This window comes from Anomaloglossus baeobatrachus, chromosome 3 (assembly GCF_048569485.1).
Source record: "Anomaloglossus baeobatrachus isolate aAnoBae1 chromosome 3, aAnoBae1.hap1, whole genome shotgun sequence".
NCBI lineage: Eukaryota > Metazoa > Chordata > Amphibia > Anura > Aromobatidae > Anomaloglossus > Anomaloglossus baeobatrachus.
Window position 1 is genome coordinate 1,115,522 of NC_134355.1, and position 17,749 is coordinate 1,133,270.

General features: G+C 51.9%; 1 protein-coding gene across 1 annotated transcript; it reads left to right on the forward strand.

Moving 5' to 3' along the window:
• Positions 1–561: 561 nt before the first annotated feature.
• On the forward strand, positions 562–8,811 carry RRP36 (ribosomal RNA processing 36). Its single transcript, XM_075338931.1, has 4 exons — positions 562–722; positions 3,158–3,232; positions 3,308–3,425; positions 7,635–8,811. The coding sequence occupies exons 1-4, from the start codon at positions 618–620 to the stop codon at positions 7,766–7,768; spliced, it is 432 nt and encodes a 143-aa protein (XP_075195046.1). The 5' UTR covers positions 562–617; the 3' UTR covers positions 7,769–8,811.
• The last annotated feature ends 8,938 nt before the right edge of the window (positions 8,812–17,749 follow it).

The window sequence follows — 17,749 nt, forward strand, 5'->3', positions numbered from 1 at the left end:
GCGACCTGACCACCGGCCCCCTATAACCAGCCTCACACAACCCCCGACACGGACAGGCGACCTGACCACCGGCCCCCTATCACCAGCCTCACACAACCCCTGACACTGACAGGCGACCCGATCACCAGCCCCCACACAACCCCCGGCACAGACAGGCGACCTGATCACAACCCCCCCCCGGCACGGACAAGCGACCTGATCACAACCCCCCCTGGCACGGACAGGCAACCAGATCACCAGCCCCCACACAACCCCCCCGGCACGGACAGGCAACCTGACCACCAGCCCCCACACAACCCACCAGCCCCCACACAAACCCCCCCCCCCGGCACGGTCAGGCAACCTGACCACCAGCCCACACACAAACCCCCCCCCCCCGGCACAGACAGGCGACCTGACCACCAGCCCCCACACAACCCCCCCCGCCCCCGGCACAGACAGGCGACCTGACCACCAGCCCCCCACACAACCCCCAGCACGGACAGGCCCTGATCAGCAGCCCCCACACAACCCCCGACACAGACAGGCGACCTGACCACCAGCCCCCACACGACCCCCCCCCAGCACGGACAGGCCCTGATTAGCAGCCCCCACACAACCCCCACTTTTCATCTTAGATGCAGCGGGATCCGCGATTTGACGACCTCTCTGGAGAATTTAAACCTCAGATTTTTGAGAAGACGTACAGTTTTCTGGATGATTTAAAGAAGAAAGAGAAGGAGGTAAAGTTCTAAAAGGGGCAGATAGTGATGGATTTGGAACAGTAAATGAGATGGTCCTCGCCCCCCTATGGTGCAGTATGGCTGCAGGGTGGGATGTAGAGGCTGAGGAGATGACCCTCGCCCCCCTATGGTGCAGTATGGCCGCAGGGTGGGATATAGAGGCTGAGGAGATGATCCTCGCCCCCCTATGGTGCAGTATGGCCGCAGGGTGGGATATAGAAGCTGAGGAGATGATCCTCGCCCCCCTATGGTGCAGTATGGCCGCAGGGTGGGATATAGAAGCTGAGGAGATGACCCTCGCCCCCCTATGGTGCAGTATGGCCGCAGGGTGTGATGTAGAGGCTGAGGAGATGATCCTCGCCCCCCTATGGTGCAGTATGGCTGCAGGGTGGGATGTAGAGGCTGAGGAGATGATCCTCGCCCCCCTATGGTGCAGTATGGCTGCAGGGTGGGATATAGAAGCTGAGGAGATGGTCCTCGCCCCCCTATGGTGCAGTATGGCCGCAGGGTGGGATATAGAAGCTGAGGAGATGGTCCTCGCCCCCCTATGGTGCAGTATGGCCGCAGGGTGTGATGTAGAGGCTGAGGAGATGATCCTCGCCCCCCTATGGTGCAGTATGGCTGCAGGGTGGGATGTAGAGGCTGAGGAGATGATCCTCGCCCCCCTATGGTGCAGTATGGCTGCAGGGTGGGATATAGAAGCTGAGGAGATGGTCCTCGCCCCCCTATGGTGCAGTATGGCTGCAGGGTGGGATGTAGAGGCTGAGGAGATGATCCTTGCCCCCCCTATGGTGCAGTATGGCCGCAGGGTGGGATGTAGAGGCTGAGGAGACGATCCTCGCCCCCCTATGGGCAGTATGGCTGCAGGGTGGGATGTAGAGGCTGAGGAGATGACCCTCGCCCCCCTATGGTGCAGGGTGTGATGTAGAGGCTGAGGAGATGACCCTCGCCCCCCTATGGTGCAGTATGGCCGCAGGGTGTGATGTAGAGGCTGAGGAGATGACCCTCGCCCCCCTATGGTGCAGTATGGCCGCAGGGTGGGATGTAGAGGCTGAGGAGATGACCCTCGCCCCCCTATGGTGCAGTATGGCCGCAGGGTGTGATGTAGAGGCTGAGGAGATGACCCTCGCCCCCCTATGGTGCAGTATGGCCGCAGGGTGTGATGTAGAGGCTGAGGAGATGATCCTCGCCCCCCTATGGTGCAGTATGGCTGCAGGGTGGGATATAGAAGCTGAGGAGATGATCCTCGCCCCCCCTATGGGCAGTATGGCCGCAGGGTGGGATGTAGAGGCTGAGGAGATGACCCTCGCCCCCCCTATGGTGCAGTATGGCCGCAGGGTGGGATGTAGAGGCTGAGGAGATGACCCTCGCCCCCCTATGGTGCAGTATGGCCGCAGGGTGTGATGTAGAGGCTGAGGAGATGATCCTCGCCCCCCTATGGTGCAGTATGGCTGCAGGGTGGGATATAGAAGCTGAGGAGATGACCCTCGCCCCCCTATGGTGCAGTATGGCCGCAGGGTGTGATGTAGAGGCTGAGGAGATGATCCTCGCCCCCCTATGGTGCAGTATGGCTGCAGGGTGGGATATAGAAGCTGAGGAGATGGTCCTCGCCCCCCTATGGTGCAGTATGGCTGCAGGGTGGGATATAGAGGCTGAGGAGATGATCCTTGCCCCCCTATGGTGCAGTATGGCTGCAGGGTGGGATGTAGAGGCTGAGGAGATGATCCTTGCCCCCCCTATGGTGCAGTATGGCCGCAGGGTGGGATATAGAAGCTGAGGAGATGACCCTCGCCCCCCTATGGTGCAGTATGGCCGCAGGGTGGGATATAGAAGCTGAGGAGATGGTCCTCACCCCCCTATGGTGCAGTATGGCTGCAGGGTGGGATGTAGAGGCTGAGGAGATGATCCTTGCCCCCCCTATGGTGCAGTATGGCCGCAGGGTGGGATATAGAAGCTGAGGAGATGACCCTCGCCCCCCTATGGTGCAGTATGGCCGCAGGGTGGGATATAGAAGCTGAGGAGATGGTCCTCACCCCCCTATGGTGCAGTATGGCTGCAGGGTGGGATGTAGAGGCTGAGGAGATGATCCTCGCCCCCCTATGGTGCAGTATGGTGGCAGGGTGGGATATAGAGGCTGAGGAGATGGTCCTCGCCCCCCTATGGTGCAGTATGGCTGCAGGGTGGGATATAGAGGCTGAGGAGATGATCCTTGCCCCCCCCTATGGTGCAGTATGGCTGCAGGGTGGGATATAGACGCTATAATCCGTGCTCCTCTACGGCTTCAGCTCTTTGTCCATCATGGCTGCTGCTGGCCCAGCAGAGGCTTCACCATATCATGAGAGTAAGGAGCAGCGGTCTCGTGACCCCCGGCCGCGTCATGCCCTTGTTGCGGGGTCTTCTCTGTTCCCGGCTAATCTTGGAGACTCTCTTCACAGACTCTGGAGAAGAAGCTTCAGAAGACTCGTGAGCCGGCGCTGAGGGAGCAGATGACACAGTTGTTGCGCCGGATGGTAAGGACTGTTCCCAGGGGTCGGTGACCCGGAGACTCCAAGATCTTCTCTTCATTTATGTTTGATTATATTTAGGATCAGCAAGAAAAATCCACAAAACAGAAGCAAAGACTCCGGGAGAAGGAGGCCGAGTTCAAGAGGCAGCAGCGAGAGCGCGCGCAGCAGGGGAAGAAGCCGCTCTACCTCAAGAGAAGTGAGTGCTGCCGGAAAACAATGGCAGATACAGTATGTACATAAAGCCTTAGGCTACGTGCCCACGGGAGCTCGCACCTGCGGATATATCTGCCGGTACGACCGCAGGTTTCCCCGCAGCAGCTCCCCGGAATCCGCCTCTATCCATACCTGCGGGATTCCAGCGAAATATCTGCGGACATTCATGCAACTTACCTGTGGAAGTCCCGACCTCTGTCTCCATAGTGGAGGGCCAGGATTTCCGCAGGAATAATTGACATGCAGTTATGTGCGGCTGCGGGACATCCGCAGCATATTCTGCAGCCGCACATACCGCAGCATGGACACAGCACTCCCCATGTCCCATAGGATAACATGGGGAGTGTCCGTACTTGCTAAAACCTGCGGCTTTATCTAGAAAATCCAGATATATCCGCAGGTTTTCCGCACGAAAATCCGCTGGTACAGAGTCCCGTGGCACATAGAGCAGTAAGGCTATGGAGCTCTACTGAACGTTTGGTCCCCTGGAGGATTCCTGTGCGGTGAGTGGGCCCGGCAGCCAGATCTCCAGCTGTACTAGTCTCAGAGCAGGGGCGCTGCCGGCCTTCCGCATTTCTTGCTTTTCTACTTCCACAGACGCTGGGGATCGTAGTGGATCCTTGTCCTATCCACTTAGCACGGTCACATAATCGTAGAATGGTAGAGTTGGAAGGGACCTCAAGGGCCATCGGGTCCAACCCTCTGCGAGTGCAGGCTTTCCTAAATCATCCCAGCTATATGTTAAGCCAATTTCCGCTTGAAGATTTCTATTGATGGAGAGCTCACCACCTCCCGTAGTGGCCTGTTCCATTGTCTGACTGCCTCCTGTGGTCGCCTGTTCCCCTCTCTGACTCTCCTCACTGCCCCCCGTGGTGGCCTGTTCCACTCCCTGACTGCCCTCACTACCTCCCGTGGTGGCCTGTTCCACTCCCTGACTGCCCTCACTACCTCCCGTGGTGGCCTGTTCCACTCCCTGACTGCCCTCACTACCTCCCGTGGTGGCCTGTTCCACTCCCTGACTGCCCTCACTACCTCCCGTGGTGGCCTGTTCCACTCCCTGACTGCCCTCACTACCTCCCGTGGTGGCCTGTTCCACTCCCTGACTGCCCTCACTACCTCCCGTGGTGGCCTGTTCCACTCCCTGACTGCCCTCACTACCTCCCGTGGTGGCCTGTTCCACTCCCTGACTGCCCTCACTACCTCCCGTGGTGGCCTGTTCCACTCCCTGACTGCCCTCACTACCTCCCGTGGTGGCCTGTTCCACTCCCTGACTGCCCTCACTACCTCCCGTGGTGGCCTGTTCCACTCCCTGACTGCCCTCACTACCTCCCGTGGTGGCCTGTTCCACTCCCTGACTGCCCTCACTACCTCCCGTGGTGGCCTGTTCCACTCCCTGACTGCCCTCACTACCTCCCGTGGTGGCCTGTTCCACTCCCTGACTGCCCTCACTACCTCCCGTGGTGGCCTGTTCCACTCCCTGACTGCCCTCACTGCCTCCCGTGGTGGCCTGTTCCACTCCCTGACTGCCCTCACTGCCTCCAGTGGTCGCCTGTTCCACTCCCTGACTGCCCTCACTGCCTCCAGTGGTCGCCTGTTCCACTCCCTGACTGCCCTCACTGCCTCCAGTGGTCGCCTGTTCCACTCCCTGACTGCCCTCACTGCCTCCAGTGGTCGCCTGTTCCACTCCCTGACTGCCCTCACTGCCTCCAGTGGTCGCCTGTTCCACTCCCTGACTGCCCTCACTGCCTCCAGTGGTCGCCTGTTCCACTCCCTGACTGCCCTCACTGCCTCCAGTGGTCGCCTGTTCCACTCCCTGACTGCCCTCACTGCCTCCAGTGGTCGCCTGTTCCACTCCCTGACTGCCCTCACTGCCTCCAGTGGTCGCCTGTTCCACTCCCTGACTGCCCTCACTGCCTCCAGTGGTCGCCTGTTCCACTCCCTGACTGCCCTCACTGCCTCCAGTGGTCGCCTGTTCCACTCCCTGACTGCCCTCACTGCCTCCAGTGGTCGCCTGTTCCACTCCCTGACTGCCCTCACTGCCTCCAGTGGTCGCCTGTTCCACTCCCTGACTGCCCTCACTGCCTCCAGTGGTCGCCTGTTCCACTCCCTGACTGCCCTCACTGCCTCCAGTGGTCGCCTGTTCCACTCCCTGACTGCCCTCACTGCCTCCAGTGGTCGCCTGTTCCACTCCCTGACTGCCCTCACTGCCTCCAGTGGTCGCCTGTTCCACTCCCTGACTGCCCTCACTGCCTCCAGTGGTCGCCTGTTCCACTCCCTGACTGCCCTCACTGCCTCCAGTGGTCGCCTGTTCCACTCCCTGACTGCCCTCACTGCCTCCAGTGGTCGCCTGTTCCACTCCCTGACTGCCCTCACTGCCTCCAGTGGTCGCCTGTTCCACTCCCTGACTGCCCTCACTGCCTCCAGTGGTCGCCTGTTCCACTCCCTGACTGCCCTCACTGCCTCCAGTGGTCGCCTGTTCCACTCCCTGACTGCCCTCACTGCCTCCAGTGGTCGCCTGTTTCACTCTCTTACTGCCCTGACTGCCTCCCGTGGTGGCCTGTTCCACTCTCTTACTGCCCTCACTGCCTCATGTGGCTGCCTGTTCCACTCCCTGCCTGCCCTCACTGCCTCCCGGGGCCGCTTGTTCCACTCCCTGACTGCCCTCACTGCCTCCAGTGGTCGCCTGTTCCACTCCCTGACTGCCCTCACTGCCTCCAGTGGTCGCCTGTTCCACTCCCTTACTGCCCTGACTGCCTCCCGTGGTCGCCTGTTCCACTCCCTTACTGCCCTCACTGTCAGAAAGTTCTTCCTAATGTCTAGTCTGAATCTCCTTCCTTTTAGTTTCCTCCCATTGCTTATTGTACGTCCTTGTGCTAATGAGAATAGGGTGGTTCCCTCTGCGCTGTGACCTCCTTTCAGATATTTGTAGACCGCTATTAAGTCTCCTCTCAGCCTTCTCCCTAGTTCTTTTAGCCGTTCTTCATATGACAGGGTTTGCAGACCTTCTACCATCTTGGTGGCTCTTCTCTTGACTTGCTCCAATATATCGATGTCTTTCTTGAATTGGGGGCCAGAGCTGTACCCAGTATTCCAGGTGGTGTCTGACCAGGGCAGAGTATAGGGGAATAATGACCCCTCTTCATCTAGAGTCAATGCTTATCTTGATATATCCCAGAATGTTGTTGGCCTTTTTAGCTGCAGCTCCGCATTGTTGGCTCATGTTGACTCTGGGATCCACTATTATGCCCCGGTCCTTGTCCCCGGTGCTATTACCTCGTTCTATTCCTCCCATACTATATCTGCTCTTTACATTTCTGTTACCAGATGTAGGACTTTGGAGTTTACCAGGGACAAGTGCATTCTGTTCTCCTCGGCCAATTGTTCAGTGTCTAGATCCTTTTGAATCCGCTCTTTTCCTCCTATCATCCGATCACATCCAGCGTGGCTCGGGCAGTGTTTCATGTGACATCCCAAGGATGGAGCAATGCTTGGAGTATACACTGGACCGCTCAACAGTCCAGACCCCCTGTTCATATAGTGCTTTTTATTGCTCTTATTGGACTGTGCACATTGTAGATTCAGACTGATGGTGAGAAACCCAGAAGGAAAGAACAGATAGGAACCAAGGAGTGAAGAGGCCGCTTGTGCCACTCTCCAGCCTGCGGCCTCGGACTGTTTTCTGCCCTTTGTCATTCTCCGACGTCACCAATTTCCAGCAGTGGTGGAGGATTTCTCAGAGGTGCTGCGCTTGTTGGCTGCTTAGCATTCACTTTGTGTCCATCTCTTCCAGTACAGTCTCCATTAGGGGTGAGGGTAGTGACTGTGGAGGCTGTGTCCTCTAGCTCAGCCTCCATCCCTCTCCTTGGTCACATCGCCTGGAGCTTTTCTAGGTCCGTGTCCTGTTGTTACAGAAATGAAGATCCCAGTGAGAGAAAACCTGATGGATGGTGGTCACTGCTGAACGTGAATTTAGAGTAAGCCACCAATATTGTCAGTGAAGCACTCCCCATCACTCCCCCCTCCATGTGTTACAGGGGCCATCACATGAATCTACAATGTGCACCTTCCAATGAAGATGCGGGAACCTAGTCCAGGGACTGGAGGGCCCAGACTTTTGACTCCAGTGGTCAGAATGGGAGGAGATGGCCCCTAATCCCGCTAATGTTCTGTGTTCTTGTGTGTTCTGGCTTAGGTGACATCCGGAAGATGGAACTTGTAGACAAATACCAAGAGCTGAAGAAAAAAGGAAGAGTGGAGAATTTCCTAAGTAAGAAGAGAAAGAGAAACTCCATTAAAGACAGAAAGCGTCTTCCCAGCCACCAGTAGTGGTGGCCTCGTCAGCAGCTCGTCGGCCGCACATGGGGGGCTGGGAGGGATTGAGCAGAATGGTAGAGCGTGGTCTGCTCATTGCATTGTGTGTGAACTCGGCAGGAATGGAGCCATCTCTGCTCTACTCATTGCATGGACCTACAGCCTGGCGTGGTGCTATGCGGGGGCGGGGACCAGCGTCTGGTGTAAGGGGGATGACCTACAGCCTGGTATGATGCTATGTGGGGGCGGGGACCAGCGCCTGGTGTGGGGGGATGAGCAAGTGGCGTGGGGCCGGGCGGAGACCAGCGTCTGGTGTGAGGCTCTGTGGATGAGCCTTTATGTTGTGACTTTGTGAGGACATGGTCTACAAAGCTGTGGAGAAAAGCCAGCCATGTTTTTTCTGGCTACTTTGTGTCATTGTAGCCGCTGTGTGGAGAGTATAGAAATGGACTGAAGGCGGCAGAGTCACCCGGGAGCTGTGCTGGCAGAGTCACCCGGGAGCTGGGCGGCAGAGATGAACTCTGTTTATCCAAAACAACACAACTAGTAATGAAATAACTGCATTTCAGCAGTTCCCAGTGGGCATGTGTCCTGTGCCGATCAGCTCACTCCCTGCTAAAACACACCACACCCTTATAAAAAAAAAACAAAAAAACGGGGCCGTTGCCAAAATGTAATCCAAACTTACATACTCACAAATAGAATAGAGGGTAAAAATATATTGACAATGTAAAAAGGTGTATATCTGCTGGATAGAATAAAAGACCCTGGAGCGAGACACGGTCAAAGTTATTACATGACACGCAGGTAAAATCAAAAATAACAGAACTAAAAAATGGTAAAAATGTAGAAAAGAAGCAACAGGCGTGTGTGCTAAAAGAAGCATGGCACACCGTAGAAAATAAAGGGTATACAATGCAGAGGAAGTGTAAAAATCAGCATATAAAGTGCGAAAACCGGAGCATAAGAGGGCAGAACCATAGAGGAGATTGTAACATACAAAGACTATTACAGGGACCACAATAATGAAAGGGCGTGTGCAGAACAATAGAGGAGATTGTAACATACAAAGACTATTACAGGGACCACAATAATGAAAGGGCGTGTGCAGAACAATAGAGGAGATTGTAACATACAAAGACTATTACAGGGACCACAATACATAATGAAAGGGCGTGTGCAGAACCATAGAGGAGATTGTAACATACAAAGACTATTACAGGGACCACAATAATGAAAGGGCGTGTGCAGAACAATAGAGGAGAATGTAACATACAAAGACTATTACAGGGACCACAATACATAATGAAAGGGCGTGTGCAGAACAATAGAGGAGATTGTAACATACAAAGACTATTACAGGGACCACAATAATGAAAGGGCGTGTGCAGAACAATAGAGGAGAATGTAACATACAAAGACTATTACAGGGACCACAATACATAATGAAAGGGCGTGTGCAGAACCATAGAGGAGATTGTAACATACAAAGACTATTACAGGGACCACAATAATGAAAGGGCGTGTGCAGAACAATAGAGGAGATTGTAACATACAAAGACTATTACAGGGACCACAATACATAATGAAAGGGCGTGTGCAGAACAATAGAGGAGATTGTAACATACAAAGACTATTACAGGGACCACAATACATAATGAAAGGGCGTGTGCAGAACAATAGAGGAGAATGTAACATACAAAGACTATTACAGGGACCACAATACATAATGAAGGCGTGTGCAGAACCATAGAGGAGATTGTAACATACAAAGACTATTACAGGGACCACAATAATGAAAGGGCGTGTGCAGAACAATAGAGGAGATTGTAACATACAAAGACTATTACAGGGACCACAATAATGAAAGGGCGTGTGCAGAACAATAGAGGAGATTGTAACATACAAAGACTATTACAGGGACCACAATAATGAAAGGGCATGTGCAGAACCATAGAGGAGATTGTAACATACAAAGACTATTACAGGGACCACAATAATGAAAGGGCGTGTGCAGAACAATAGAGAAGATTGTAACATACAAAGACTATTACAGGGACCACAATAATGAAAGGGCGTGTGCAGAACAATAGAGGAGAATGTAACATACAAAAACTATTACAGGGACCACAATACATAATAAAAGGGCGTGTGCTGAACAATAAAGGAGATTGTAACATACAAAGACTATTACAGGGACCACAATAATGAAAGGGCATGTGCAGAACAATAGAGGAGATTGTAACATACAAAGACTATTACAGGGACCACAATAATGAAAGGGCGTGTGCAGAACAATAGAGGAGAATGTAACATACAAAGACTATTACAGGGACCACAATAATGAAAGGGCGTGTGCAGAACAATAGAGGAGATTGTAACATACAAAGACTATTACAGGGACCACAATAATGAAAGGGCGTGTGCAGAACAATAGAGGAGATTGTAACATACAAAGACTATTACAGGGACCACAATAATGAAAGGGCGTGTGCAGAACAATAGAGGAGATTAACATACAAAGACTATTACAGGGACCACAATAATTAAAGGGCGTGTGCAGAACCATAGAGGAGATTGTAACATACAAAGACTATTACAGGGACCACAATACATAATGAAAGGGCGTGTGCAGAACAATAGAGGAGATTGTAACATACAAAGACTATTACAGGGACCACAATACATAATGAAAGGGAGTGTGCAGAACAATAGAGGAGATTGTATCATACAAAGACTATTACAGGGACCACAATAATGAAAGAGCGTGTGCAGAACCATAGAGGAGATTGTAACATACAATGACTATTACAGGGACCACAATAATGAAAGGGCGTGTGCAGAACAATAGAGGAGATTGTAACATACAAAGACTATTACAGGGACCACAATAATGAAAGGGCGTGTGCAGAACCATAGAGGAGATTGTAACATACAAAGACTATTACAGGGACCACAATACATAATGAAAGGGCGTGTGCAGAACAATAGAGGAGATTGTAACATACAAAGACTATTACAGGGACCACAATAATGAAAGGGCGTGTGCAGAACAATAGAGGAGACTGTAACATACAAAGACTATAACAGGGACCACAATACATAATGAAAGGGCGTGTGCAGAACCATATAGGAGATTGTAACATACAAAGACTATTACAGGGACCACAATAATGAAAGGGCGTGTGCAGAACAATAGAGGAGATTGTAACATACAAAGACTATTACAGGGACCACAATAATGAAAGGGCGTGTGCAGAACAATAGAGAAGATTGTAACATACAAAGACTATTACAGGGACCACAATAATGAAAGGGCGTGTGCAGAACAATAGAGGAGAATGTAACATACAAAAACTATTACAGGGACCACAATACATAATGAAAGGGCGTGTGCAGAACCATAGAGGAGATTGTAACAAACAAAGACAATTACAGGACCACAATAATGAAAGGGCGTGTGCAGAACCATAGAGGAGATTGTAACATACAAAGACTATTACAGGGACCACAATACATAATGAAAGGGCGTGTGCAGAACAATAGAGGAGATTGTAACATACAAAGACTATTACAGGGACCACAATAATGAAAGGGCGTGTGCAGAACAATAGAGGAGATTGTAACATACAAAGACTATTACAGGGACCACAATAATGAAAGGGCGTGTGCAGAACAATAGAGGAGAATGTAACAAACAAAGACTATTACAGGACCACAATAATGAAAGGGTGTGTGCAGAACCATAAAGGAGATTGTAACATACAAAGACTATTACAGGACCACAATAATGAAAGGGTGTGTGCAGAACCATAAAGGAGATTGTAACATACAAAGACTATTACAGGGACCACAATAATGAAAGGGCGTGTGCAGAACAATAGAGGAGAATGTAACAAACAAAGACTATTACAGGACCACAATAATGAAAGGGTGTGTGCAGAACCATAAAGGAGATTGTAACATACAAAGACTATTACAGGGACCACAATAATGAAAGGGTGTGTGCAGAACCATAAAGGAGATTGTAACATACAAAGACTATTACAGGACCACAATAATGAAAGGGCGTGTGCAGAACCATAAAGGAGATTGTAACATACAAAGACTATTACAGGGACCACAATAATGAAAGGGCGTGTGCAGAACAATAGAGGAGAATGTAACAAACAAAGACTATTACAGGACCACAATAATGAAAGGGTGTGTGCAGAACCATAAAGGAGATTGTAACATACAAAGACTATTACAGGGACCACAATAATGAAAGGGTGTGTGCAGAACCATAAAGGAGATTGTAACATACAAAGACTATTACAGGGACCACAATACATAATGAAAGGGCGTGTGCAGAACAATAGAGGAGATTGTAACATACAAAGACTATTACAGGGACCACAATAATGAAAGGGCGTGTGCAGAACAATAGAGGAGAATGTAACATACAAAGACTATTACAGGACCACAATAATGAAAGGGTGTGTGCAGAACCATAAAGGAGATTGTAACATACAAAGACTATTACAGGACCACAATAATGAAAGGGTGTGTGCAGAACAATAGAGGAGATTGTAACATAGTTACATAGTTACTAAAGTTGAAAAAAGACCTAGGTCCATCTAGTTCCCTTCCTCCACCAGTTCTACATTTAGTCACTAAGTCATTTATAACCAACAATGTTTTGGGTACTGAGGAAATCATCCAGCCCTTTTTTGAAAGCTGTTATAGTATCTGCCATTACTACCTCTTGTGGTAGTGTATTCCACAGTCTGACCGCTCTAACTGTAAAGAACCCTTTCCTATTTAGCTGTCGGAATCTCTTTTCTTCCACTCGCAGTGAGTGCCCCCTGGTCCTTAGTATTGTCTTCAGAAGATATGTCATGTGCCAGTCCTTTATATTGACCACACATATATTTATACATATAAATGAGATCTCCTCTGAGACGTCTTTTTTCTAAGCTAAACATATCTAACTTTTTCAACCTGTCATCATACGGGCGGCCTCCATTACTCATCATACGGGCGGCCTCCATTCCTCGTCATACGGGCGGCCTCCATTCCTTGTAGTAGTCTAGTTGCCGCCTTTGAACTGACTCTAACTTCTGAATGTCCTTTTTGAAATGTGGAGTCCAAAACTGGATCCCGTATTCCAGATGTGGCCTTACAAGTGATTTATAGAGGGGTAACAATACGTTGGGATCCCGGGATCTAATCTCTCTTTTTATACACCCTAGAATCTTGTTTGCTTTTGCAGCTGCTGCTTGACATTGATGCTGCTGCTCAGCTTATTTGTAATGAGAATACCCAAGTCCTTCTCCTGTTCTGTAGTCCCGAGGTTACTTCCATTTAATGTATACGCAGTTATAGGATTACTCCGTCCTAGGTGCATTACTTTACATTTATCAACATTAAATCTCATTTGCCAAGTATCTGCCCATTCTGACATCTTATCCAGATGTTTTTGTAATATTATACTATCAAGGTCAGTTTTTAATATCCTACATAGTTTGGTGTCATCAGCAAAGACTGACACTGTACTATCAATCCCATGCACAAGGTCATTAATAAAGAGATTAAAAAGAATTGGTCCTAGCACAGATCCCTGCGGCCCCCACTGCTCCCAGTACAGATCCCTGCGGCCCCCACTGCTCCCAGTACAGATCCCTGCGGCCCCCACTGCTCCCAGTACAGATCCCTGCGGCCCCCACTGCTCCCAGTACAGATCCCTGCGGCCCCCACTGCTCCCAGTACAGATCCCTGCGGCCCCCACTGCTCCCAGTACAGATCCCTGCGGCCCCCCACTGCTCCCAGTACAGATCCCTGCGGCACCCCACTGCTCCCAGTCCAGATCCCTGCGGTCTCCACTGCTCACAGTACAGATCCCTGCGGTCCCCACTGCTCCCAGTACAGATCCCTGCGGCCCCCACTGCTCCCAGCACAGATCCCTGCGCTCCCCACTGCTCCCAGTCCAGATCCCTGCGGTCTCCACTGCTCACAGTACAGATCCCTGCGGTCCCCATTGCTCCCAGTACAGATCCCTGCGGCCCCCACTGCTCCCAGTACAGATCCCTGCGGCACCCTACTGCTGACTATGGCCCATTTAGAGAATGTACCATTTATGACTACTCTTTGTTTCCTATCTTTTAGCCAATTCCTTACCCAGTTGCATATAGTTTCCCCCAGTCCTTGCTTCTGGAGCTTTAGTATAAGGCTATTATGTGGTACAGTATCAAATGCCTTTGCAAAGTCCAGATAAATCCCCTCAGCTGCATTACCAGTATCCAGGTTTGCACTTACCCCCTCATAGAACCCCAACAGGTTGGTCAGACACGACTTATCTTTCATGAATCCATGCTGTCTGTCAGTTATCATATTATTTTCTGCAACATATTTTCTTCGGCGCTCCATTGGGAGACCCAGACGATTGGGTGTATAGCACTGCCTCCGGAGGCCACACAAAGCATTACACTAAAAAGTGTAAGGCCCCTCCCCTTCTGGCTATACACCCCCAGTGGGATCACTGGCTCACCAGTTTTCTGCTTTGTGCGAAGGAGGTCAGACATCCACGCATAGCTCCACTGTTTAGTCAGCAGTAGCTGCTGACTCTATCGGATGGAAGAAAAGAGGGCCCATATAGGGCCCCCAGCATGCTCCCTTCTCACCCCACTTGCGGTTTGTAAGGTTGAGGTACCCATTGCGGGTACGGAGGCTGGAGCCCACATGCTGCTTTCCTTCCCCATCCCCCTGAGGGGCTCTGTGGAAGTGGGATCTTACCGGCCTCCAAGCCCTGAGGCCGGGCTCCATCCACAGACCCAGAGACCCTGCTGGAGGAGCTGAGTACAGTCAGGGACAAGGCCCTGCAACGTTCAGGTACTCTGTGTCCCCGCACAGACAGGCCACGCACACTCCAGGCTTGCTGGGTGTGCTAGTGCGCCGGGGGCACTAGCGCTGCGCGCTCGGGTTAGAGTCACTGCAGCTTAGCTGAGTGATTTTATGTCTTGGGAACTACCGCGCCGGCCGCTCCGGGAGCGGCGGCGCCGCTGGGACTTGTAGTGCGCCGGGGACTCGCGCTGCCCGCGCTTTTACGGCGGCAGCGCTCATAAATCTAGTCCCCGGCTTTTGCGGCCTAGCTCTGCTTCGTTCCCGCCCCCACCCTGTCAATCAGGGCAAGGGAGAGACGCTGTTCTATAGTCAGCGCCGAGGGCTGGAGTCTTATTTACATACTCCAGCCCTCTCACTGGGCACAGTGGGGACGCAAGTTTCCCGCTCTTGGTCTCAACACGCCCAGGGCCCGCCCCTCTCCACAGGACGCCGGCAGCCATTCCTGCATGCAGTCTGGCTGGAGAACGGACACAGGCTCTGGGGGACTCAGACAAGGGACTCTGGCGACCACACACCCGCGTTTATGCGGGCGGTAAGCTGCACATAAGTGCTGGCCCCACTAGTGCCACAGTGTTATTTGGTGCATTTTTTCCCTGTACCATATATATTTATATTGCACTGTACAGTCGCTTCTTGGCTTATACCCTACATTGCTCTGAGGAGACAACAACATGTCATCCGCAAAACGCAAGGGTGCCAAGGCACAGGCGGTATGCACTGCTTGTGCCGCATGTGGGGCTAATCTACCGGCAGGTTCCAATGACCCCCATTGTGTGCAATGTTCAATCCCTGTGCCACTTCGGCAGCCAGAGTCTATGGTAGTAGTGGCCCAGGCAGAGACGCCTGTGAACCCTGCCCCGGTGACGGGGACAGAATTTGCAGTTTTTGCTGATAAGATGTCTGTGACTATGACAAAAATCCTGGAAACCTTGCAGTCCAGGCCAGTTTCTCAGACCATGGACACTGCTGTGTCTATGCTCCCCGGTCCCCCTCAGTTGGAACTAATCCGTACTTCAAGGGGGTCCCAGGCATCACAGGCTGAAGACTCTGACTCGGATGACAGTCCCAGGCAGCCTAAGCGGGCTCGCTGGGAAAGACCCTCGCCGTCATCACACTGGTCAGGGTCTCAGCGAGACGAGGCTCTGTATGAGGAGACAGGTGGGTGATCAGGAATCTAATCCTGACACCGCTCTCAATCTAGATACCCCTGATGGTGACGCTATGGTAAATGACCTTATAGCGGCCATCAATAGACTGTTGGATATTTCTCCCCCAGCCCCTTCAGCAGAGGAGGCAGCTGCACAGCAGGAGAAGTTCCATTTCCGGTATCCTAAGCGTAAATTGAGTACTTTTCTGGACCACTCTGACTTCAGAGAATCAGTCCAGAAACATCATGCTTATCCAGATAAGCGTTTCTCCAAACGTCTTAAGGATACACGTTATCCCTTTCCCCCTGACGTGGTCAAACGCTGGACCCAGTGTCCAAAGGTGGACCCCCCAATCTCCAGGCTTGCGGCTGGAAGATGGGGCTTCACTTAAAGATGCCAATGACAGACAGATGGACCTTTGGTTAAAGTCTGTCTATGAAGCTATCGGCGCGTCGTTTGCTCCAGCATTCGCGGCCGTGTGGGCACTCCAAGCTATTTCAGCTGGCCTGGCACAGGTGGACTCTATCATACGTCCAGCAGTGCCGCGAGTAGCGTCCCTAACCTCGCAAATGTCTGCGTTTGCGACTTACGCTATCAACGCTGTCCTGGACTCTACGAGCCGTACCTCAATGGCGTCTGCCAACTCTGTGGTTTTGCGCAGAGCCTTGTGGTTAAAGGAATGGAAAGCAGATTCTGCTTCCAAGAAATGTTTAACCAGCTTGCCACTATCTGGAGACAGACTGTTTGTTGAGCAATTGGCTGAGATCATTAAACAGTCCAAGGTTAAGGACTCCTCCTTACCCCAGCCCAGATCGAGCAAACCTCAACAGAGGAAGTGGCAGTCGAGGTTTCGGTCCTTTCGAGGCTCCAGCAAGACCCAATTCTCCTCGTCCAAAGGGACTCAGAAGGAGCAAAGGAGCTCAGATTCCTGGCGGGCTCATTCACGCCCCAAGAAAGCAACCGGAGGAACCGCTTCCAAGGCGGCTGCCTCATGACTTTCGGCCTCATCCCTCCGCATCCTCGGTCGGTGGCAGGCTCTCCCGCTTTTGCGACATTTGGCTGCCACAGGTCAAAGACCGGTGGGTAGCAGACATTTTGTCTCACGGGTACAGGATAGAATTCAGTTCTCATCCTCCGCCTCGGTTCTTCAGAACCTCCCCACATCCCGACCGAGCAAATGCCCTTCTGCAGGCGGTGTGCTCACTAAGAGCAGAAGGAGTGGTGATCCCTGTTCCTCTGCAGGAACAAGGACAAGGTTTTTACTCCAATCTCTTCGTGGTTCCAAAAAAGGACGGCTCGTTCCGTCCTGTTCTGGACCTAAAGCTGCTCAACAAGCATGTGAACGCCAGGCGGTTCCGGATGGAATCCCTCCGCTCCGTCATTGCCTCAATGTCTCAAGGAAATTTCCTTGCATCAATAGACATCAAAGATGCTTATCTCCACGTGCCGATTGCTACAGAGCACCAACGTTTTTTACGTTTCGTGATAGGAGACGACCATCTCCAGTTCGTAGCTCTGCCATTTGGTCTGGCGACAGCCCCACGGGTTTTCACCAAGGTCATGGCGGCAGTGGTAGCAGTCTTGCATTCTCAGGGACATTCGGTGATTCCTTACTTAGACGATCTACTTGTCAAAGCACCCTCTCAAGAGGCATGCCAACACAGCCTGAATGTTGCGCTGGAGACTCTCCAGACTTTCGGGTGGATCATCAACTTTTCAAAGTCAAACCTGGCACCGACTCAATCACTAACGTATCTTGGCATGGAGTTTCATACTCTCTCAGCGATAGTGAAGCTTCCGCTGGACAAGCAGCGGTCACTACAGACAGGGGTGCAGTCTCTCCTTCAGGGTCAGTCGCACCCCTTAAGGCGCCTCATGCACTTCCTAGGGAAGATGGTGGCAGCAATGGAGGCAGTCCCGTTCGCGCAGTTTCATCTGCGCCCACTTCAATGGGACATTCTCCGCC